This window comes from Erpetoichthys calabaricus, chromosome 12 (assembly GCF_900747795.2).
Source record: "Erpetoichthys calabaricus chromosome 12, fErpCal1.3, whole genome shotgun sequence".
In the NCBI taxonomy this organism is placed as follows: domain Eukaryota; kingdom Metazoa; phylum Chordata; class Cladistia; order Polypteriformes; family Polypteridae; genus Erpetoichthys; species Erpetoichthys calabaricus.
This window is the reverse complement of record NC_041405.2, coordinates 888,956-914,048: the sequence shown is the minus strand read 5'-3', so window position 1 is coordinate 914,048 and position 25,093 is coordinate 888,956. Positions and strand designations below refer to the sequence as shown.

Genomic DNA, 25,093 nt, shown 5'->3' with positions numbered 1-25,093 from the left:
GAGAAGAACTGAAATGAGCAAAGCCGTCTTGGAGCTCTGGAGCCCCTGCAGTAGTGATGGGCGCAGTGACGCCTCACGAAGATCAACACGTTTGAAGCAATTGTGTCGGAAATCGAATCGAAGCTTCGAAGCATTTGACACTCACCTCTCTAGTGACACCTCCTGGCAATTTTCATTAATGTTACACAAAGTTATGATCCACTTCAATGACGTCTGTTACAAATCTTATTGCTCTTATTTTTTCGCAGCTACAGACTGACAACGAAGAGAAGGCTTCTAGTGTCTGATGTCTAAAAAATATAAATATAACTAACGCCGACAGGCAGAATGCACTATACGATAGCAAGAGTTAAACAAAATAAGACGCCTCACCTCATGGATTCCCGGCTCTTTCGATTAGTATTTACTTTTGCACTGTATCATTATAATCGCTCCTGTTATTAGTATTATAATTAACCCTGATCTTTTCTTGAGATCACATTTAATAGCCTTAAATGTTTTCTTTGGTCTGACTTAATTCAAACGGAGTAGACAGAAAATAAAGGTTTATCCCTGTACTTTGCCATGATATAGGTAAGTACATTTGAGAAAGAAAAAGTGGAATTCTTAAATCACAGATGTTATTATTCGATCAAGTATTAAACTATTTCATTTATTAATACTTTACAATATTTTTTGGAGCTCAAAAGTAACGAGTTCGCTACGAGAAAAGACGCCGTCAGTGGCTCAATTAACTAAGGAGATTGCTTTTCAAATTCTGAGCGTAGTGCTAACCCGAGCTCGATCCGAACTAAAGACTCATCATAATTAAAAAAATAATCTCGAGTGAAATCTTTATAACCAATTTGAACTAAATAATTTTGAGAGATACTGTGGAAGGATCGCATAAGAGATCTGTTCGTGAATCATCCCCACTTAGAATCGCCATCAAAATGCGATGACTAATTGCGGACGGCAGCTCACGTATTTACATTAATTCATCTTCTATTCATCGCCATTTGACGTCCATGAACGCCTCCATTGAATAAGGTGATAACAAACCCACTGTGGTAGATCAGGTTGAATTTGCTCTGCTGTACCAAACATTCAAAGGTGTCAATCCAGAGCTCATCAGAGAGGCTGAGAGACACGGCGCAGATCAGTCACCGACACACCGCAGACACACACGGGACACTCCGAGGTGAGCAGTGCACGGATCAAGGTCGGCATTAAAGATCATCTTGAGCGCTGAGGCAACAACAAAAAACAGCGGGATAAACACATCTGGACCTGCTGTCGGAAAAGCATTTGCTTTTAACAACAGCATCCCTCCCTCGTGAACACATCTTCAAGGTCCGGACAGGCGATCAGTAAAACGTTGTGTTAGTCACAGCACAGTGCAATAAGAAAACATTTCCTAACACATATGAGAGCTGTCCAGTCTGTATCATTCCTAAGCAATCTTCCAGTTATAGAGGCGCAATCCCAGTTACTAACACATTTATCGTGTAGCCCCCCCCCCCCCCCCCCAACACTCAAAGTAAGAACACATTCCACCTTATTAATTTAATATATAAAAATTTAAACTGCTAAACCCGCCATCAACAACTACAATAACAGTTGAAATCGACACTCAAATATTTTTTTTTTGTTATAGACATAAAACAAGATGCCCATTTCCATTTGATAGATCTTTACTAGTGTTCTCGCCTTGCTCGCTCTCAGTCCACGGTGGAATTTGCTGTTAAATGGAAAAAAAAGAAAAAGAAAAACAGACTCTTCTGGGTCACAATTCACAACTGGTGGACGTGAACCCACACAAGCCTTATTATGGAGCGGCAACGCTACCGCTGCACCACTACTGTTTTCAGCAGGGAGGATGTATATAATGTGTGTTTATTTATGTATGTAATGAAGACAAAAACAATTCTATATAGATGTATACTATATGACATACGCTCAGTGATGCATGAAAACATTGCATGAGACGAAGAATGGATATTTATAAGAGTATTATAGTGAGAGATGTGTCGTCACCTGTGTTACTAAAGCTCTTCTTTGCAGCACTATGCATTTTACAAGTCGGCATTTGTATGATGTATAATTTATAATTTTATTTTTTGCCACAAAGTATTATCGGGCACAATCATGTAACATGTATGGATCATCCACAAACATTCATTTCAATGGGAATTCTGTCGAGTTTTTGAACTCTGTTGATGCCGTATGTACTTCAAACTGGAGCTCGTCAGCACCAAGCAGACATGCACACTGGAATCATCAAGCTGGTTAGAAGCACTGAGCAGACATGCGTACTAAGATTGCATTATGACGGAGCTCTGAAGCCTTAGACATGCGTAGTACAGAGATTGGATCATGATAGGGCTTCGAAGTCTCGAGCAGACATGGTCACTGAATCTTTGTGAAGCCTCAGCACACTCAAAGGCATTGACCTCTATATTTTGAGAGTCTATCTGACACTTAACTCTCTAGTTATATTTTGTAATTCGTATTTACATTACATACTTCAGCTATTATAGTTAAACTACAATTTTTTTTACCAGCTATGACCTCGGACAAGAACTTCTCAAGAGGAAACTTACCATGGTGGGAACAGTGAAGAAAAATAAACCTGAGTTGCCTGCTGAAATCTTGCAGGTGAAGGGCAGGGCTCCACTTTCCTCAAAGTTTGCTTTTACAGACACCACCACTGTTGTCTCATATTGTCCAAAAAGAAACCGGAATGTGATACTCATGTCTACTCTTCACAAAGACACAGCTGTATCATCAGGAAGTGACAAAAAGCCGACAATTATCCACGACTACAACAAAAACAAAGGAGGAGTGGACAACCTGGACAAGCTGACAGCCACATACACATGCCAGCGAATGACCAGAAGATGGCCAATGGTTGTGTTTTACAACATCCTTGATGTGTCTGCATATAATGCATTTGTGTTGTGGAGCCACATCCACCAAGGGTGGAACTCAACCAAAAAAAACAAGCGGAGACTGTTTCTTGAAGAGTTGGGAAATTCCCTTGTCAAGCCACACATTAGGCGAAGGGAAAAACAAGAAAAAGGTACTAGAATGAAGCAAAATTATCTGCCAATATAGTGAGAAAGTTTAACTTGTTAACTTGTTAAATTTTCTAAAAATGAGATTATATATCTTACACATACAAATCTACTCAAGTCAGTTATTCTTAAAATATGAAAAACAAGATCTATTATCTCTTTTCAAGATTGTCTGGCTTGTTAAGATTTCATTTTTTGCAGTGTATGAAAGGAAGGACAGTAAAGCCTTGAAGGAAACTGAGTGTTGATGCTTTGGGTGACACGACAGGTGAGGAGCAGGGAACGTTAAATGTGACAGTGACTGCGGGGGATTGTGGGACTGGAAGATGGTTTAAGAATACAGAAACGACAAAAGTTTACTCTGTCTGCAGTTCTATTTACATCATTGATTTACTCTGTTGTGCTGCAGTTTGGAAGATTACTTATTTACCCCCCCCCCCCCCCCCCCCCCCCCCCCCCCCCCCCCCCCCCCCCCCCACCCCCCCAAACCTCTCCCTCCATGCAGTCTTTGATAAGATGAATTCAGAAGGAAAGGTTGTTGCTGACAAAGTCAGGTGCTTTTTTGAAAGTTTGGCTCCAGATGTGCTTATCCAGCTGCTCCTTCTTGTCAGTACTTGAGTGATCTTTATGTTCACCTCTGGATGAATTCGCAGTTTCTTTACAACTTTTTTGTCTCATTAACACAGAAATCACGAGGCTTTCCTAAAATTGCAGAAGACACTGTGGATGGCGCTGATTCTGTTTTAAAGACAGTTGTGATTAGTTATGCAGCACATGCTTTTACTCACATTGCTTTTTGGAAATCAGTAATACAAATCAGCTACAGATCTGGGAATCACTGAATAGTAAAAACGTTTAATGAGAGTGTCTTGCGCATATACTGGTGTAATGACCACGTCGGCTTTAGTGAAGCGTTTCTTAGCCTCTCTGAGATGATCGACATGGCGTAGAGTAGATTCTGGATTGTTATAATACGTGCTACCTTACGCAAAATATGCTCATTAATTTGTTACAGATTCTAGGTGGACACGACTCCACACCAAGGAAAAAGGTGCCATGTAAATCGTTCATAATGTCTCCAAAATATATTTGTTAACTTTCAGACAAGTACTACTTAACAGTTTTATACAAAATCCTTATTTCAACATATGCGAGCCCCAATTAGGATTTAAACTCAGGTTAGCGCACCTTATCGCTGTAGCAGGAACAACTGCTTTTACACTTTGAGCCAAAGCGCTTTAACAGACTAGTGAATTACCAAATCGACTGCTGACTGCGCAGATATCAATGACGTCATTACGCTAGCGTGACTCAAAATCACGTGACGGGCGCATTTGAAGCAAGCCTCGAGGCGGCACTTCGATCTGCAGTGCTTCGAAAGCTCGACACAGTGTCGAAACCTGAGTATCGTGCGGCCCATCACTACCCTGCACACAGCATGCAGCAACACTTGCAATACACAGCTGTGGCCACAAGGGGGCGCATTGGCATCAGATAAGCACAGGGCATCACCTGTTCTGAATTTTTCTTTTTGCATAGAAAATTAAAGGCAAATTGAATGCATTTGTCAAGTACTGTGGTGGACAGTAAACTTTTAGGGACTTTCAAATCTCGACTTTAGAAAAATAAGAACCATAGGATTGAAGAGTTTTGTTAGGCAGAATGTTGTATTTATTGTATTTGTATCTTACAAACAGACCTCAGTATGTGCGTCTCGGGAATTGCAGATCTGACATTGTGGTCAGCAACACAGGAGCGCCGCAGGGGACTGTACTTTCTCCGGTCCTGTTCAGCCTATATACATCGGACTTCCAATATAACTCAGAGTCCTGCCACGTGCAAAAGTTCACTGACGACACTGCTATCGTGGGCTGCATCAGGAATGGGCAGGAGGAGGAGTATAGAAACCTCATCAAGGACTTTGTTAAATGGTGCGACTCAAACCACCTACACCTGAACACCAGCAAAACCAAGGAACTGGTGGTGGATTTTAGGAGACCCAGGCCCCTCATGGACCCAGTGATCATCAAAGGTGACTGTGTGCAGAGGGCGCAGACCTATAAATATCTGGGAGTGCAGCTGGACGATAAATTAGACTGGACTGCCAATACTGATGCGCTGTGCAAGAAAGGACAGAGCCGCCTGTACTTCCTTAGAAGACTGGCATCCTTCAACATCTGCAGTAAGATGCTGCAGATGTTCTATCAGATGGTTGTGGCGAGTGCCCTCTTCTACGCGGTGGTGTGCTGGGGAGGCAGCATTAAGAAGAAGGATGCCTCACGCCTGGACAAACTGGTGAGGAAGGCAGGCTCTATTGTTGGCATAGAGCTGGACGGTCTGACATCCGTAGCAGAGCAACGGGCACTCAGCAGGCTCCTATCAATTATGGAGAATCCACTACATCCATTAAACAGTGTCATCTCCAGACAGAGGAGCAGTTTCAGTGACAGACTGCTGTCACTGTCCTGCTCCACTGACAGACTGAGAAGATCATTCCTCCCCCAAACTATGCGACTCTTCAATTCCACCAGAGGGGGGTAAACGTTGAACATTATTCAAGTTATTGTCTGTTTTTTTATCTGCATTTTTTATTACTCTTTAATTTAATATTTTTGCTGCTGGAATATGTGAATTTCCCCCTGGGATTAATAAAGTATCTATCTATCTATCTATCTATCTATCTATCTATCTATCTATCTATCTATCTATCTATCTATCTATCTATCTATCTATCTATCTATCTATCTATCTATCTATCTATCTATCTATCTATCTATCTATCTATCTATCTATCTATCTATCTATCTATCTATCTATCTATCTATTTTCATCAAGATTGTTGCAATTTCTCAAGCATGCAGCAAGCTAGAAGCAACTTGTGATAAGGGTGCCTGCATGGATGCCCCCCACAGCCAACATAAAATTCAAGATGAAATAGGTAAATAAAAAAAACAGCACCGTAATCAAACAATGAAACTAAAAGCAGAGATGAGCGCAGCACAAAACACCTGCAGAAAACAAAAATCCCAAATCCTCTGTGGGCCTGCCCGTTGAACCCCTGTTCATCAACCTTCACACCACAATCGCACACCACACCTCTCGCCTCCCTCCTTCTCCACCCTGGCATCTCTTCCTCCCATCAGCTGAGTGCCCACCTCGCTTTCCTCCAGACATGTGAGACTCAGCCCTGAGACCTGTCAGCCCCATCCTGGGTCATTTCTGGGGTAACGCTAGCGCTCTGTGTAACGGCCACTGGTGCCGGTTGTGACCCACGGTCAGCTAATCATCAGTTTGAATGTCCTTTGCTCTAAACTGCTCTTGCTTGATGTTTTTGTGGTGTTGGTGTTTTTGTCCACATCTTGGCCTGATGATCGTGTGTTTTGATCTCCCAAACTTTTACCCTTTTTCTGTCTCACATCTTTCTCCTGATGCTCACTAAATGTACTCGTTAACTTGATGACTTAACAATGAAAATTCAAATCTATAGGAACCCTGCAGTGGGTTGGCGCCCTGCCCGGGGTTTGTTTCCTGCCTTGTGCCCTGTGTTGGCTGGGATTGGCTCCAGCAGACCCCCCTGACCCTGTAGTTAGGGTATAGCGGGTTGGATAATGGATGGATGGATGGATGTATAGGAACCTTGTCTTTGTCTGTCCTTTGGACACAAGGTTTGAAACTATTCTTCTCTCCTCCAGTTGTGGGCATTTTTTGACATTTGGAACTTTAAAAGCCTTTGCCCCATTTTTGGGCCTGTGCAGGCCACAAGCTTGTCTGTTGAGTTTGGGGTTAGGCTGTCTGTGAGGTTACGTTTACTCAGTGAATGCAGACCTGTGGAGCAGGCAGCTCTGGCTTTTCTGAGGCCTGCCTCCCTTTTGCTGTATTTTGAGGTTCTGCTGCCCCATTTTATGTTTCTCTGATGCTTGTCACCCTGTCGACTGCTAGTTCAGGACATGCAGCGCACATGCAGGTCACAGCACCCCCTAGTGGCCCCTTCTGCTGTCAGTGTGTCTCTGTCTCTTTATTTCTCTCTGTTTTGAAGGTATCTCATGATACCTTGTGTCCTTTTAGCAGCCAGGCACCGTGTCACAAAACTAATAAAGCGTTCTGCCACTGATGAAAATGAAGGACAAATTTTTATTAAACTGTCTGCTTTCATGGAGCGCATGGAAATGTCAAGAAGATGCTTTTAGCTGGTGGGCAGGGATGGGCTGATGTCAACAGCTTCAGAGACTAAAAGTCTTGGATTTGCTGTTATTCCTTGTGACATGGCAGTATGTGGTCTAAAAGAATGGAAACATCTCCATCACCAGCAGACAATGTGCTAGGGTGGCCCCATTCTCAGTTACACATCTTCATTTGGAGTTGCTGCAGTTATCTGTAGACCTCTGGGGGCTGACTGGACATCACCTGAAAGCGCATGGCTATCAGCCCCTGAGAGGCTCTGCCTGTGCTTGTAACTGAGAAGGTCTTAATGAACTGCTTCTGAGCGTCTCTTTGTGACTCAAATGTCACAGGTTTGTAGATGGTGACTTCAGCAGCTAATGTTTGAATTACGCCTTAGGCGGTTGAGGTAAAAGAGGACCCCACCATCTCTACTGGCCAATTAGGTGTCTTCTTTTCTCCACACTCCACAAGGAGATAAAGACAAGGCTTTAGTTTCTAATGCTACTTAACAAACCTGCCAGCCATCCATTTTTGAACCTCCCTTATTCAAATACAGGGTCTTGAGTGACTGCAGCCTAACATGACAGCAGTAGGTACAGGACTGGCATTAGACGCCCTCCCATCACAGGGCACAATCACACTTATACACACAATGCTAATTTAGTGCCACCAGTTAACAAGCTTGTCTTTGGGATGTGAGAGAATAAAATCACAATAAAATTGCGTAAGTCTGAAGAATCCATGAGTGCATCAAGAGAAAGAGGAGGAGGATGAGGAGGAGGAGGAGGAGATGTGCCATGCCTGGCTATGAGGCCAGGTGACAAACCCAGCAAAGCAAATTGTACAATGACTTACTCAGAGGCACCGAGCAGTATTTCATGATGGGCTTTGCTCCCTTCTCTTGCTGCTTCACAAAGCAGACAAACTCCTGGTTTTCCAGATCGGCCTCAGACAAGGGTGTGAAGATTGCCTGAGACAGCAGCTCAAACTTGTTGCTCATGATCAGAGGCCGATACTCTTTCAGTTCTGGTTTCCATTTGCCCTCTCCAGCGGGTGTCAGTTTCGGGTTCTTCTTGGTTCTCCACTGCCAGTTGACGTTAAGTTCCCATGGGTAGAACCCTGAAATGAAGCAGCTCAGGAAGCAGGGCTGGTTGAGGTCTGTGAAGTGGACCTGGATTTCTGAGACGGTGGGACTGCTCTCGTGACCTGAAAAAAAAGAGGAGAAGAAAATGAGATTTCAGGGTCAGAGATCACCACAAGGACACCTCACCCTACAGCAAAGAGGCCAACTTAAATAAAATTATTTGACTGCCAAGGTGTTGTCTAAAGAGACCAGAGCTCTTAGCTCAGTTATTATCTCTGCCTACTAAAGCCAGTAGACTTCACAGAGAACCAATAAACTGCGGAGCATTAGCTTGACATTTAGGATCAAATAGGAATAAAAAAAAATGAACTCCACAAACAAGACAGAAGGAGACGGACCAGGTACACAGCCAGAAACAGAAAACTGGCAAGTGACTGGAGCCAAAGAGAAGGATCAGAGGACAGAAGTGAAGTCGAAACAAACTAGAGGTTAAAACCAGAATGGCAGTGGCTGTAAATCTGAACTCAATACATAAAGCAAAGTCAAAGTCTTAAAAAACAACCCCAAAAATTACAAAGAAATGGAACGCCTTTAGTTAAAGCACTCGTGAAATGTCTTTAGATCAGTGGTTCTCAATCTGTGGGGTGGGCCCTGCTAGGGGGGCACAACGTAACAAAAAGGGGGACGCGAAGATGTGAAAAAAAGAAAACAAGAATCAAAAATATGAAAAATCCATCTATTGAAACCAAAACAAATGAACTTAAACTACATTCTGATACTAGAAACATAAATATAGAGATAGATAAATGTTGATAAAAGTTAAGTAGGTATAATAAAATATTCATCTATGATATATCATTAATTAAAAAAGAACAAACTGGTATTAGTGGGCTCCTTTCAAAAAACAATTAAAGCTGTTATGAAAACTCGGGTCGCAAATCTTAAAGGTTGAGAAACGCTGCTGTAGATTGAGTCTACAAGGTTATATAAGACTTCACCTGCAAACCCCACTGATGCCAATGACATCGTGTGGCACAACCTCTGGGAGCGTGTCTATAGTGACAGACACCTGCATGTTAGCCACAGCAACACAAAATGGTCCAACAAAAATAAAATTACATCGTTGAAAACAAAAAATATAATTAGAGAAATGAAGCAGAAATACTCCAACTAACTATCAGTCAGGCAGACCACCAGTTTGTGAAACTCAAGGACTGTGTGAGCAACACTGGAGCACCAGAAGAAACAGAACCGTCAGCTTTGCTCTTCACTCTGCGCACCTCTGACTAGAAATAGAGCAGCAGGTCCGGACTGTCAGGTCACTTGCAGAACTTCTCAGATGATTCTGCACTTCAGGGGTGTGTTGATAAAAGGGGATGAAGCAAACGAGAGGAGCCACGGGGAGAACTTTGAGAATTGTCTGCAACTCAAGATCAGCAAAACCAAAGAACTGGTGACTGACATTGGGGACAGAGGTGGTGCTCTACCAGAAGTACTTGAGGTCCTTCTTCTTGATTTGTGCAGATGAGGCTGTCCATATGCACACTCCAAGTGCTGTGGGGAAATGCACTGAGTACTGTTTGTGCCTGTCACCATTATTTGGCCAAGAGGGCATTGTGACATCAGGCTGTTGAGTTGATGACAAACCCAGCAGGTGCCTTTAGCCACAAATAATTTGTCTTATCAAGCAGTCAGTAAAATATGAAGGTCAGTCTACTGTATATACTTCAGAAAGGAAACCAACCCTCTGCTCTGTCGAAGTGTGCCAGACTGGACATTTCTAAAATCAAGCTGGACATCAAGCTGCTCATCACTTTGAGATGAAAACAGACCCTGGAAGAGAAGTGACTGGCTATCTGCACACTCACAGTGCAAGTGCTTTATTCAGAAATCGCTTCCAGAGACAAATGGATAACTTTGTCAAAGTGAAATATCTGCCATTTTTAACTGGATAGAAGGCCGACCTGTGATACAACCATAGCCTTAGTAACAGAGTGAAAACCTTGTGCACACTCAGAGTAGGCTGTGCAGCAGCCATGTTGGTGGGAAAAAAGCAATGGGGAAATTTAGAAAAAAAAAAATGGAAAGCTGAATTTTAACAAAGGAATTGGGAACTTCAAGTGTAACAGTAAGTAAACAAACGACCTCATGTATAACCCCAAAATGTTCCTTATTGTCAGTCTAGGGGTGATGAATGCAGGCTAAGTTTATTGTTATGAAGCACATGGTATTATTCAGCATGTACATTTGTATCCCCCAGTTTGTTACTGTCATCGTGCATATCAGACAAGGGGAGTTGAGGCTTTTTACACTTGAAAAATAAACTAATATAAAAAGATGAAAACAAAAGAATTTCAGGACCACAACAATGGTGCAGGTTCAGCTGATATCGATTCTTATGAGGCATCCAAATATCGGCCCCGATATCATAGGTCAGGCCCTACTTGCAACAGACTCCAATAAACTTCAGTGTATTACACCAGAGACCCTCATTTCTAACCCTTAAAGAGCCAGGGGGTGGTCTTGGGGGTGGTGACCTCAAAGTGACCCCACCTCTTAGTTTACCACTCACAAAATTCAAAATGAAACATAAAATAAACACACGCCAGGAATAAACCCTGTCTAAAACGTAACAGACACAGACTACGCACATTTCGTCCCGTGTCAATGGCACAAACTTCACTGGTCATGAAACGCCATTTACTTCAGAAATGTCTCCCTAATTTTCAAAGTGAATTGAATTTTTTGTGAATTGATGGCTCATCAATAGTCATTAGCAATGTCATGTCATGAGTGAAATATAAAAAATGAAAATGAGACAAACGCTGAGAGTGAAGACAACAACCTTGGCTGATGTCCTGTGAATGTACAGGGAAGACACAAAGAGCAGCAGGCCTCACCTGGTATCGGAATCCTCTTTATTTGCTTCCTAATGGGCTCCTGGAGTTTTTGATGCTTCACTGAGCAGATGTAAATGGTCTCCTCTGTATCTCTCAGGGTCTTAGGGGTGAACACAGCCTTAGACTCTAAACGATAACCCTTCTTCTCCATAACTGGGTCACTCGTCATTGGTCTGATATCGCTTGATCCATCTCCACCAGCCTGCAGCCATGTCACCTCAATGTCTTTAGGGTAGAAGTCCTTGATGGAGCAGCTCAGAGTGCAGGGCTGGCCAAGGCCCCCAAACTCAACCACCTGAATATCTGACACGATAGGTGGGCAGAACAGACCTGCAAAACACAAGGAGGCAGTTCACTGATGGGTCAGTTCCAGCTGGAGAAAGGCTTGTACTTGGCATCCTCTTCCAAGCCTGAGGTCCAAGTTCAGGGTGTAGAAAAACTTGGAGAGAATAATGATATGCACAAATATTAAATAAAACAATAAAGTTGGAAGATCAATGGCATTTTAAGTAGGTGCAAAAGCAGAGCAAAAGAAAGGTGGTAATGAAGATTACTCCACACACCATGACCACCTGAAAGAAAGATTTATGAAACCAACAGTTCATGACAGTGCTGATTATATTGGAGTTTGGTACCTGGAAGAACACAGTTTTTAGCTATAACAGCAATGACATAAAACTTATAAAAGTTTTCTAAAAAAAGTAAGAAACACTACAGCAGTTATTTGAAGGGTTGAGAAGATACAATTCAAAGGCGAGCTTGTCTTATTGCTGTGCTCGAGCATTGTGCACCTTAGTGTGTTGTGAGAGCCTGCAGATTAGCCAGTTCAGACGCAGGAAAGAGGAGACGAGGCAAAGGAGCAGCAGGCAGCGTGGATGCACTCGGGTTCTAATTGTCCTGGTTTAGTGCCATTCCTGTCCTTGACTACCTAGTCAGCTTTTTTGGATCAGCCCTTTTGATCTTTCACCCTTACTTGTTTCCCAGCATTTAGTTTACTTAATATGGAAGCAGAGTTTGTAGTGTTCTCTCTCTCTTTTTACAATTATTAATGTTAAGATTTGGCCTCTAGCTTATTACTATAAATTTTTGAATTGATCTTTTAAATTTAATTGTAGAGATGCTGCTGTCACCGTAGACTCAAACTTCAGCCTGTCTCAACTGTCTGTCTTTTGGGCAAGTTGGGAACTTGGCAGATGTCACAGGGTGAACATTCAGGATCTGACGGCTACCTAAGCCTGTAACATGTGAGAATGTAAGAGACCCTGAGCAACATAAAGTGGGATATATGGAAAATTCCCATATTCACCTAGTAGCACTGCGATCACTGCCGTCTAAGGAGCTCTGTTATACCCAATGGGAGCAGCTGGTCCTCTGAAGATGCAAAGGACGAAGGTCCAGAGCAAGGATAAAAGTAAAGTGGGAAGGATTCATACCTGGCTTGACTTCATATAATGAGAAATGTTTGATTGCTTGCATATAAATTGAATGAACTGTTTTAACATCTCATTATGAGTCACATCAAGATCAGATTCTGAGATATTTCGGCTTACACCTCTTAATTCAGGCACTGTTTTAATGGTGGATGGGTTTCATTATGAACAAGCAGGAGGGGGACTGGAGATGTATGTGAATGGCAAAAAAGGGAGCACATTACAATTAAAACTAAAATGTATGATCCAGACATTGAAATACAAACTGAATTCATCCTCATTACTGCCCAGGAAGAAAAGTTACATCATCATGGCTGAGTCAGCAGCAGAAATGCTTCACCCTGTTACTAATATCATTATCTAGATATCACTCTGAATACTGGGGGACTTTAAACAAAGAAACAAACATCTGTCAGCATGTTCCATTCACCGACACTACAAACTGGACCTGCTCCATTCAAACGTCAGTGACTTTAAATATTTAAACAGGTCTGACGATGACAGTGCAGGCCTGCTATTGACAGCAGCACTTCTCGATTATCTGAGTCAGACATTCTTATAGGACAAAGAAAATTCAGATTAAGGGAACAAGATGCCACTGTCATAGATGCACACACGCTATCTTTGTCTTCTTTTTAGAATGCATGAGTTTCTACACTGGAACAACATTGATTAGAATACTGATAATAGTTTATGTACTTTTCAAGAAGTAGTTTCACTTACACTCTCACTGCCCACTCCTGACCGCCTGAGTAAAGTCTAACAGTCTGCACCCACTCACAAGTTCTTTCATTTAACTCGCTCTATAAAACCTTAGGTTGGGTTGTGTGGGATTTCCACAGGATCTGAGACCCTCACTTTGAAAATGCATCTCTCAAATAGTAAGCTGTAATGATGCTGTAGAATCATACCCGAGTCCTCTGAAATTCTTACTTGTACTTGTATGTCCCAGTAAACACACAACACTCTCTGGTGCCATGAGCAGTTCTTATAGCATTACCTTGACAGAGTTAGTACAATATCCCCCCAAGGCTGCTATAAGACCATTGCAATCTTTCTGAAGAATGCTGCAATAATAAAAAATCATATATATAGTCAAGAATTAGAGCAGCAGACAAGCATTCAATGAAGCTGTTAGACACTTTGGACTTCTCTGACTGTCATAAACAAGCAAATGTGGTTCTAAGAGATGTAACTGTGTTGATCTTAACCATTCAGAGGAGGTCGTAAGATTACTAATACAAAAAAGGTGCTTTATACTGATTATTGTCTATCTGCTTAAAATTTTCCCCTTGGGATTAATAAAGTATCTATCTATCTATCTATCTATCTATCTATCTATCTATCTATCTATCTATCTATCTATCTATCTATCTATCTATCTATCTATCTATCTATCTATCTATCTAAGTATGCAGCCACTTCTCTATTAGGAAGCTTCTGACACTGATTCTCAGCACCAGTAATACTTTATATTCTGTAATACATGTTTAGGTCATCCCACTTTACTTGTTCACGTAAAGCTTTGCATGTTATCAGCAATAAGCTAACGATGCTCATGGATATTCATATCTATATACTGAAAAGTCAGGATGGGTTGAGAAGAGGAAGGTCGTGTTTTACTAACATGCTGGAATTCTAGGAGAAAACAACAAAAGGATATGACCAGAGTGGAGCAGATGATAAGATTTATCTGAACTTTCACAAACCATATAATAAGGTGCCACATGAAAAGAAGTGGGTTTTCAGGGTGATGTTTGTAGATGGGCACAGAATTGGCTCAGACACAGGAAGCAGAGGGTGATGGTATTGGAAGTTGTTAAGAGTGGTGACCAGCAGGGGGCAGTGCTGGGGCTGCTGCTATTTTTAATATCTATAAATGATTTAGATAGGAATATAAGGAACAAGCTGGCTAAGTTTGCAGATGATACCAAGATAGTTGGATTAGCAGATCATTTGGAATCCGTTATACCACCACAGAAGGACCTGGACAGCAGACAGGCTTGGGCAGATTTGTGGACGATGAAATTTAATGTCAGTAAATGTAAAGAATTACACATAGGAAGTAAACATGTGAGGTTTGAATACACAATGGGCAGTTGGAAAATCGAGAGTCCACCTTATGAGAAGGCTCACAGAATGTCATGTTATATAGCGCCTTGATGTTTGAGTACAAGTCACAGGAGGTTCTGCTCATCTTTATAACACACTGGTAAGGCCTCATCTGGTGTACGGCCTGCAGTTTTGGTCTCCAGGCTACAAAATGGGACATAGCAGCACTAGAAAAGGTCCAGAGAAGAGTGACTAGGCTGATTCAGGGCTACAGGGGTTGAATTATGAGGGAAGATTAAAAGAGCTGAGCCTTTACAGTTTAAGGGAGAGTAGATGAAGAGGTGACCTGACTGAAGTGTTTAAAATTATGAAGGGAATGAGTCCAGTGGATCGAGAAGGTGACTTTAAAATGAGTTCATCAAGAACACGGAGGCACAGTTGGAAACTTGTGAAGGGGAAATTTCACACACACATTAGGAAGTTTTTCTTTACATCGAGAACTACAGACACTTGGAATAAGTGAACAAGTAGTGTGGTAGACAGTAAGACTTTAAGGACTTTCAGAACTTGACTTAATGATATTATTTGGAAAGGACTGGTGAGCTTTGTTGGACTGAATGGCAGGCTCACGTCCAGATTGTTCTATTGTCTCATAAAAGCTTTATCTGAACAAAGGATTGCTAGCATATTTATTATTACAGTGTAAGACCAACATCTTACATGGTTTGCTCCTAAGACATCTTTGTTAAATACATTGCTTATATTCTTATTGGAGTACTGAAGGCCTTTGTATATGATTGCTGAAAAAGACTGGGGATAAGGAGAAATCTCAGATCAAGAATTTTTACCTAACAATACCCACCTCTCTACTAGAGGCCAAAACTCATAAAAGTGGAAAACCAACAGGATCAAAGTCACAGACTGAGGACTTACTTTTCATCACAAGCTTCCCGGTGCACCTCTTAATGGGTTCTTTGAGGGTCTGGTGTTCCACCAGGCAGGTATATTCCACCTCCTCCAAGTCCATCAAGGATTTTGGTGTGAACTCAGCTTCAGATACCATCTTGTAAGTCTTCCCTTCACTCACCAGATGGGCCATTTTGGTTTTGATTTCTTTTTTGTCTTTCTTAGCATCTTTTAGCCAAGTCACTTTGATTTCCTTGGGGAAGAAATTTTCAATAGAGCATCTCAAGGTGCACACCTGGCCAAATCCATTAATGTTACTTAGTTCTATATTTAAGACGATGGGGCAGCACTGAAAACCTGCAAAGCACAACCATAGAGATGGGTATGAAAACCTCAAAAGGAACAAATAAAGAAACAAATAAATAAATCAGTGTTTGAATTTCAGATAAGAAGTTTAAGGGATATTCCTGATAAAAAGTGCATCTAGAAAAAATGGATAAACATACAAAGAGATTCCAAATAAGAGCGCATCACACCATTTACCTGAAGTAACAGAGCAGATCTTCTCAATCTTCTCTTTCAGGCTTTCATGCTCCACTGTGCAGAAGAACTCCATGTCCTCCAGGACACCCAGGGACTGAGGAGTGAAGGTGGCATGAGACACAAGCGAGTACCTGTTATTTGTCGTTATGGGACCATAGTTGGTTGTATTGAGCTTCCAGTCACCTGACTCTTCCAGAAGAGTCCTCTTCATTCCTTTCTTCATTCTCCTTTCCCAGGTCACGTTGATCTTCTTGGGATAAAATTCTGATACAGTGCAGGCCAAGGTACAGGGCTCACCAAACTTTGTGAATTGAACGTGCATGTCTGAGATTGTGGGACGTGTTTTATCAGCTGGAAGAGACATGAGTGAAGCCTTTAGTGTCAGAATTAAAGAATCAGAAAGAACATAACCATTAGGAACAGAATCAATGGAGAATCAAGGCCACACGAACTAGACATGCTGAAAATAAAGAAGGTGCGTAGGCACCTACATCTTTGAACAACATCACACTACATGATGCCTAGCTGGATATAGGGTTGCATTCAATGATGGATCATGATGCCTTGAGATTGTGAAGTTACAGAGCTAGTAATTGCGAGGGATGATGGATTACACAACTCCCTCAAAATGTCTCAGTACAGTTTCAGATTTCATGTATCATAAGGTGGCCATATTTTGGGAGCCAATCCATGTGGTGAACAACAGAATAAGTGCACCTCAAGAAAGGAAACAAAAAACATGGAGAACCACTAGGTAGAAGCCTCCATTATTGTTGTTTTGATGCTTCCCTTTGTAAGAAAACAAAAAGGAACCGAGAAGACCAGATCCTTATGGATGTGGTTAACAGTGCTGCAAATCTGATTAAGAGCTGATTGGCCGGCAATTCTTGCACATGCACAAAAGTTCCACCCCTACAACTTGTGACAAAAACAAACTGGTGGTTAGTGACAGAGCTCAACTCTTATGAGTCACATAATGCTGTTCATTTTTTTGATTCTTGTACTTATATTTAAGACAGAAAGATCACATTAAGACTCCTAATGCACAAATGGCACTCATATGTTCTCACTGTGACTCTGTGAACATCTGTACAGGGGAGAAGTGTGCTGATGTGGTGACATCCGTATTGTTGACATCAGTGGAAAAAGGGGCTTGGAATTTGCTAGATGTTTAATAAAATTATGCAAAACAGAAGGTGTGGAAGACACCAGGACTCTAATGTAAGCGAGACTTTCATCAGTGCACCAGTCAGGAGTGAACTGACACACTACGATGACATCAAGTAATTTACCTCAACCTCACCTGTTAACTCCAATCTGCCAGACTTCTTCTCTTTGGTCTTCCCCATGAGGGTCACGTGTTCGACCCTACAGATGTAGGTCATCTCCTCCACTTCATTGCAGATATTAGGTGTGAACTGAACCTCAGAGGTCACCTCATAGGTGTAGTTCTTCATCTCAGGACTGGGTGTCGTCACTATGGCTGTCCACTCTGTTGACCCTGCAGTAACAGGCTGATGTCTGGTCTCTGCTCCAACTCTCAGCCAGGTTACTTTGATATCACTCGGGAAGAACTTGGTGATGGTGCAGGTCAGGGTGCAGGGCTCCCCCATCTTTGTGTACCTGACCATTTCAACATCAGACAAATGGGGGCGCCCATCAATACCTGAAACACAGAAGTGGGAGATCATTTAAGGAATGAGAGAGACATGACAGATGGATGGATGGGCAGGCAGGCTGGTACTAACCACTGAGGTAGGTACGTGTCTCCTGGGACAGTTCTGTGCATAAACTCAAAGTATTGTAAGGGTCCTAATTTATTCTTCGTAACAAATCTGATTCGTCTAGGATTTTAGATGTGCCCGATTTTTGAGTGACTAATTTAACGTGACTAATGTGTCAGTTTTATGGAGACACTGTTCTGTCCTCCTTGCTAACCACCAAGACTTTAGGGAGAAGCATTCCTTGTTTTACAAAACAAACAAAAAAAAAAAAACATATAAAGCCCTAAAAATTCTTTTTGGTGAGTTTCATGTTTCACAATTGCAAAATCGACTGTATAATACATTTTTGAGTCAGTTTTGCTAAACTGTATGTGGATTGTAACTTGCACTTTTGCTCAACACTAATAGTCAGTCATTATCCAACCCGCTATATCCTAACACAGGTCATGGGGTCTGCTGGAGCCAATCCCAGCCAACACAGGGCATAAGGCAGGAACAAACCCCCGGGCAGGGCGCCAGCCCACCGCAGTCAATACCAATAATCACTCAAGAAACCCGCTGTATATTCTGTACTTCATCTAACTATGGTTCTAAAGTTCAAATCGACGTGGAAGAGCTCAGTTTATTTTTAAAAATTGTGCCGGATATTTTTATGTACTTGCATGCAAAGGGAGCCAATTAAATTAAAATGTAAAAAAAATCAAAATTAAAAATAAATGTCCCTGTTCCGGGACTGTGTTGAAAAAGCCTTCTTCGTGGGCTCAGGACCCAGGACTGCCTAACCTCCTCACACTGAGTCATTATGGGATGTCCCTAGAATCGTCCCCGACTTAGATTCTCTTCAGGATGGCCGTCTCCGTGAGTAGACATCATAGCAGCTTAACACGCACGTCACCGCCGGCCTCACACAGCGCCCCAAAATGTTAGCGCATGGCTACAGGTAACCTCAGTTGTCCTGAGACTTTGAATGTTTCTTCATTTTGTTTTAAATTCAGTATTGTCCTTTTGATACTTGCTATCATGATGACACCTGCCCTCAGTCTTTATATTCTGGCTAATGGTTTCAGTTCTTCAGCCCGTCATTGAGTGTTGTACAACTAGAATCAATTTTGTAAGTTTAATTTAAATTTCCTCCTTTTGGAGATTTTGCTGTAATAAATTGAATTCTAGTCTTGAATCATAAACTGGATTTGTTTGCTTTGACTGAATTTTTAGGCAAACCTCTTATTCATTGTTTTGTGCTTCTTTTTTTCTCTGTACTGACTGCTTTGTTCATCTTGTTGATTATATAAGAAATTCATGAAATATTAAGGAACCTAATTTTGTTTTTGTTCTAAAGACCAAGGGCCTGATGTTCAAAACCTTGATTAGATTCCATACTAACATTTTAAAACAGCATATCAAAAAAAAAATCATATCTATAAAACCATATGTCCACCACATGCCACAGTTTCTTTATAAATCTCAAATCAACTTAATAATTTTCACGTGTGCGCAGGCCTTTTGACACTCCCTGTCACCTTCTGCCTGTAACCATGTATGGCTTTTTAAAAAACACATTTCTTTTAATATACACAATTTAATGACCATATAAATCTGGACCTGTACCCGAGTTACGTCTTTACTACAAATTGTGGGAGAACATCTAAAACTGAGCTTCAGTGAATGGGCACTTGCAGTGAAGTGGGGACACATCACAGCAGCGATAGTCAGACACATTTGAGCCTCACATATTAGTGCTTGGTGCTTTAAATGGCCGCATGTGCAGTCAAATGCACTGATTGCGTTTGGAAAATCAGCAATTGCTGCAGGTTGCCTTTTGATCTCAGTCTGCTCACCCTGACGGTAAGGAAGCCGGACATCTCCTGGTCGCATCTTAATAATAGCATCTCAAATGGATCACATGGCATGGTGCAGTGACGACTGGGAGATTTCTGACCAGTCAGACAGATCTTGCTGAAAAGCACCCATCACCAAACACGAATGTTAAAGCCTGTAATGGAACAGGGATCACATGATTTCTGCTCCAAGGCGACAACTCTATGAAGTCTACGCTAGTCATCATCATGAGAAAAAGTGACTGTCGTTTCTGAAAACTCTCCCCTTGCCTCACCTGCCACTGGGGATATCCTCCATAACACCTAACACTGCGATCACCAGTTATGTCGTACAAGACAGCACACTCGTTTTATTGACAGAACAGAGAGGGGACACACTAAAGGAATTGACATTAAGCGTATGCAGTAGGTGTTATTACCAACACTGACGACAGCTGTACTGGGAGAACATGTCAGTTACCTGTGATAGAGTTACATCAAGAACTTCGTAACCTGCAATGAAACAAGACGTTTTATTCACTTCATTGTCCTGATGCCTGGAGTCCCTAACATAACACACCAAAAAAGTCTCCAGGGGACTTATGGATAAATAAGTTTAAGCCAATTTTCCCATCACGTTCAGGTTTTATAAATCCGGACTTTTGCGTAACAAACGGCTTCTGTACGTTTCCCAGTGTATGTGTATTTTATACATGAGGCCGAAGAAATGTTCTGTTACCTTCTCCTCTGACGGGCATTTCCTGAGTATTCTTGACGTTTCTGAACTGTAAAGCCTGAGCTGGAAGACTTGCCTTTCACATTTGGAGCTAGGCTGCCTGCGGTGAGGCTTGCTTCGGAGGTCAGACTTAATGAGGCACTGCTCTGGCTTTGGTTAATTTTGTAGCCTGCACCCTGCTGCTATGTTGTTGTTGCTGAATTATGATATCATGTGAATAAATTGTATGGGTGTGTATCTGAGTGACAACATTATAATGGAGAATTTGAAAAAATAAAAACTGAATATTTGAATCTTTATATGCCAGCCACACACCCACACCCCTGTCTCTCGTACCCATACCCATTTCATGTTGCTGCCAAGAGGTTACGATCTTTGCACTTTTTGATATTTGGCTTATTTACCTGGAGTATCACACGTGACTCTTCTTTCCACTTCTCGTTGTGAGACGTGCTTGGTTATGACAGAGACCTTGAATCCTGGAGTCTGGATCACAGACAACGGGACGGGGCAGACACTCACAACACTGAAGGTGCCATTAGGGTTTTCTGTGATGTCAAGTGAATCTGAGGTCACTGTACCCCCTCCTGGTGACCAGGTGAAGCTAATGTCTCGTGGCTTGAACTCCTCAGCTCGGATCTGCAGCTTCACATCAGTGTCTGAATTCTGAGAGACATTTTCGATTTCTGAAAGTCGGGGATGAACTAGGAACAGGAAAATTGAGAGACATCAGTTATTATCCCTACTGTCATTAATCAGTAACTATCAGGCACTGAAAAAAAGTGAAGACAATTGGTGAGCAGCACTGATAATTCAGTAACATACAGGTGGTCACTTACTGCAACAAAATAACAGATGTAATAAATCAACAGCAGAAAAAAGAAGACGACGAGAAGTGAGGCCTCAGAAAGTCACTTACTAGGCAAGTCTTCCAATGTTATTGAGCGCTCCACACGCCTCCTGGTCAGCAGATGAGTGGCCTGACACTTAAGTTCTGCCCCACGGTGGTCAGATCTGTAAACTCTAAAGTTCAGGGTGACAGGGGTCTCCTTTGGACCAAAGCCTTTTTGAGAGGATCCTCTATATAGAGTGTAATTAGAAGGGTCCTGTAGGGGTACTGATGCCTCATCCTCATCGTCTCTGTCCATCCTATCCAGTTTGATTTCCCTGTCATTTATAAACCAGTGCAGTTTGATCATCTCAGGGTTCCAGCTTGTGATGGTGCACTGCACTGAGACGGACTCATCTTGAAGCAACATGGAGGGGTGAAGAAGCGACAGGTACACTGAAACACAAAGAGACAGAGGTGACAAGTTGGCTTTAGTGATCCGGTCACTGCTACCAGTCAGATGCAGGAGACATTTTTCATACATTTTTTTTCGTTTAACGGTTTAAAAACCTGCAGTAACTGCTCTTGACAGTCTTTAACTCTAAACAGCTTATTGGTCAAGAAAGTCTGAGTGCTACTTTTATTTTACTATCGACTCATTTCCTTTCTTTTTACATTCAATGCCAATGGGTTCCCATATTGACATCTGCCATAATTAAAGCATTGTGGGTAAGGTCTAGTGATGGAGCAGACAGAACTGACAAACCTGATCACCACTGGGCAGACAACTGGCACTCTGACTTTATATCAGAGTCAGAGTCTGTGACTTAATCAGAATCCGAATCCCTTTTATTGGCCGGTACTTAATGTGCAGGAATTTGACTTGGTAGACTTGGAGCTGCTTATAACGGAACACAACGTCACATAGAAATAACAGAACTGGCACAAGTTCAAATGAAAACTTCATACAAGTTTGCAGTATAGAAGGATTAAAAAGGAGATGTGTAAATAATGAAGTGCAAGTGAAAGTGTGAGTGTGCAGTGTGTATGACGTGCACACACTTACATGTACACATACTGTACGCACACACACACACACACACACAGACTCCTTCAAACAGTAGCTGACAGAACACATGAACACACAAAGACGTCAGGCTAAGTTACTGGTTTGATAAGAAGAATTAAAGATTTTCTAAACTTTATTAGTCTCTCCCTCTGTGCTGGACAGTCACATCAAACGGGCCTGACAAACAAATGAGTCAAGTTCATCACTTGGAGTGTTTGAATCCTTAAGGACCACAGCAGCAGTAACCGTCCCTGGTAAATGACTCCAACATGGACGCCATAGTCGAGAACAAGACATGTCACCCAAAGTGTCAGCTATTCAACTGTGCGATCCTCATCTCCAATCCACTGTATGACCTTGAGTGAGTCGCCTTTCATGTGTAAACCAGCAGATGAAATACCCCGTGGCGCTCAGGGGGCTCCATTCGTGGGTGTAGGTGGAGCACTGCAGTGTCAGTCTGGTACGTACTATGTAAAATACAATAACTTAACCATGGAGAATGTTGACATTTTGGGTGTGCTCATCTTACAGTAAGTGATGGGCCTCCTCCCTGGCTCATTTGTCTTTTCTTTTTATATATTCTTTGTCTTTTAAATATTACTTTGTAAATTTGTTTGGTCTTTCTTTTTGCTTATATATTATTATTCCTCTATAAGTTATGCTATGTTTATATATAACTTTTTTTTTATTGTTTGTATTGTATTAATGTTTTAATCATTTGGTGTTTTACATACCTTGTCCTTTGTGTTTTAAGTCTGGGGAGGCAGGTCCCCCAGACTTATTTAAGATTGGGACTGATCAAATGCTAAGACATCACCGTATACTTCTTTATTGGGTTAGGGTTTTTGTTTTCTTCTTTATAGGTGAACTAGGGTTATCAAATTACACCAAAATTAGGGTCTGAATACTCATATTCAAATGAATAAACATTCAAATATATCCAAGTGTAGCTTAAAAGACTGAAGTGATGCTACATGTATGCTTGAATTTAACATGCCTTTGCATGCTTCATTATTCTAATTTTGTATTTCTTTTTTTGCTCATGGTGCCTCATATAACTCCTGGGTATAACATTAAACTGCATCCCGCCCTACAAGTGGTCCTCCACCTTGTAGGGAAAACTTGGAGAGTTGGTGGCAGGATTGACACTCCAACCACTGTAACAGACAGGACTTCTTTCTGCTGTCCACAAAAGGAGATGAAGGGGATGGGGGAAAGCCCTTGGGAGCCTCATCCCTAAACAGAGCCAATGGGGTCAGGCCAGTTGGGAATCAGAACTGGTGTGGTGCAGAGGCAAAGAGCAGATGTTTAAAGATGATGCCCTCCAGCTAGGATGTTGGACATCTCTGGTCCACGGTTCTTGAGGCTGATCCTCCAATTAGCTCTGAACCCCCCAATCTTACAGTGATGGCACAGGTGGTGAACCCACTGAGGGTAGAAAAGGCTGCAGGGATCTGTGGTATCCGGGGTGAACTTCTCCAGGCTGGTAGTCAGGCTGTCCTCCTGGCATTGCAAGCAATCTTTGCTTCCATTTAGGAGACTGGCATCATCTCAACTGACTGCAGAACGGGACATGTCGTCCCGATCTGGAAAGGGAAGGGTGACCGGCTGGATTAAAGCAACTACAGGGAGGTAACACTGCTCTCAGTGCCAGATGAGGTCCTTGCTAGGGTCATCGTCAATAAGATCTGTGATCACTTGCTAACTAACCAGTGACCAGAGCAGTCTGGTTTTACTTCTAAGAAGTCTACCATCGACTGCATCCTGGCACTGAGGGCACTCATGGAGCGCAAACGTGAATATCGGCAGAGTTTCTTTGCAGCCTTTGTCACTCAAGCATCTAGCCCCACCCAGCTTGCTGTCACTCAAGCACCTGGCTCCTCCCATCGCATGAAGAGCTTTCTGCCTGCCTACTATCTCAGAAAACCCCACAAGGAGTTTTGCTCTTTAGAGAGTTTCTTTGTATTTTACTTCTTTTTCTTCTTCCTCTTCATCTTTGCCCACTTCCACGTGGTTTCAGTATGATTTTTACAGCCAGATGCCTGTCCTGACACTCACTCTCCAAATTTGTGAGGATTTGGAACTGGCTCCAAAATTAACACTGGCTTTTTCTTTGTATTTTTTTTTACTATTTTTGTTAACAAATCTTTCATTTATAAAGATTCTTTATTTGTCCTTTTCACTACAAGCCAAACATTTATACTCCTCTTCTGAGGCTTCTGTTACTGTATATTTCTGGTGATATTTATAGTTGTTTTGCCAGCTCCTTGTTTTTGGGCCTGTTCCAGATGAAGCCAGCAGGTAGCCTTAGGGGCCTAGCTGGGTTAAGGTGAGGCTCTGCTGGACAGACCAGTGGTGATCCCGGCCTGGCAGTGTGGTGCAGAAGTTAAGGCTTTGGACTTCAAGCCCTGAGTTTGTGGGTTTAAATCCTGCTATTGACACTGTGTGACATTAAGCAAGTCATTTCACCTGCTTGGGCTCCAAATGGTAAAACCAAAAGAAATGTCACCAATGATATCATAAATGTTGTAAGTTGCTTTGGATAAAGATGTCAGCCAAATAGGTAAATGTACATATATTGTATGAACTTCAATGAACCAGCAATGGATTCACTCTCTGGCACACATAATATATAGGGTGGTCTCAGGGTGGTCCCACCTCTTGAAGTTTCACCCACAAAACACAAGAAACATAAGAGAATAACACAAAATACACAGCATCGAAATAGTAAAGAAACAGAACAATATTAATCAAAGATTCATGCTTACAATAAACATATGAAAAAG

The 25,093-nt window shown here is 41.9% G+C and overlaps 1 protein-coding gene across 3 annotated transcripts in view; it reads right to left on the bottom strand.

Moving 5' to 3' along the window:
• Window positions 1-25,093, bottom strand: part of LOC114643031 (uncharacterized) — an 81,898-nt gene that overhangs the window by 39,449 nt on the left and 17,356 nt on the right. Inside the window, exons 5-11 of one of the 3 annotated variants that reach the window (XM_028791746.2) lie at window positions 21,329-21,694; window positions 20,814-21,113; window positions 17,436-17,798; window positions 16,133-16,483; window positions 15,617-15,946; window positions 11,202-11,531; window positions 8,073-8,423 (exon numbers count right to left, since the gene is read on the bottom strand). The exons of 1 other annotated variant lie outside the window; for it this stretch is intronic. In XM_028791746.2, the coding sequence (XP_028647579.1) occupies window positions 8,073-8,423; window positions 11,202-11,531; window positions 15,617-15,946; window positions 16,133-16,483; window positions 17,436-17,798; window positions 20,814-21,113; window positions 21,329-21,694 (2,391 nt within the window). The remainder of the gene's footprint in view (window positions 1-8,072; window positions 8,424-11,201; window positions 11,532-15,616; window positions 15,947-16,132; window positions 16,484-17,435; window positions 17,799-20,813; window positions 21,114-21,328; window positions 21,695-25,093) is intronic. One more of the 3 variants, XM_051934744.1, reaches the window with a different exon arrangement.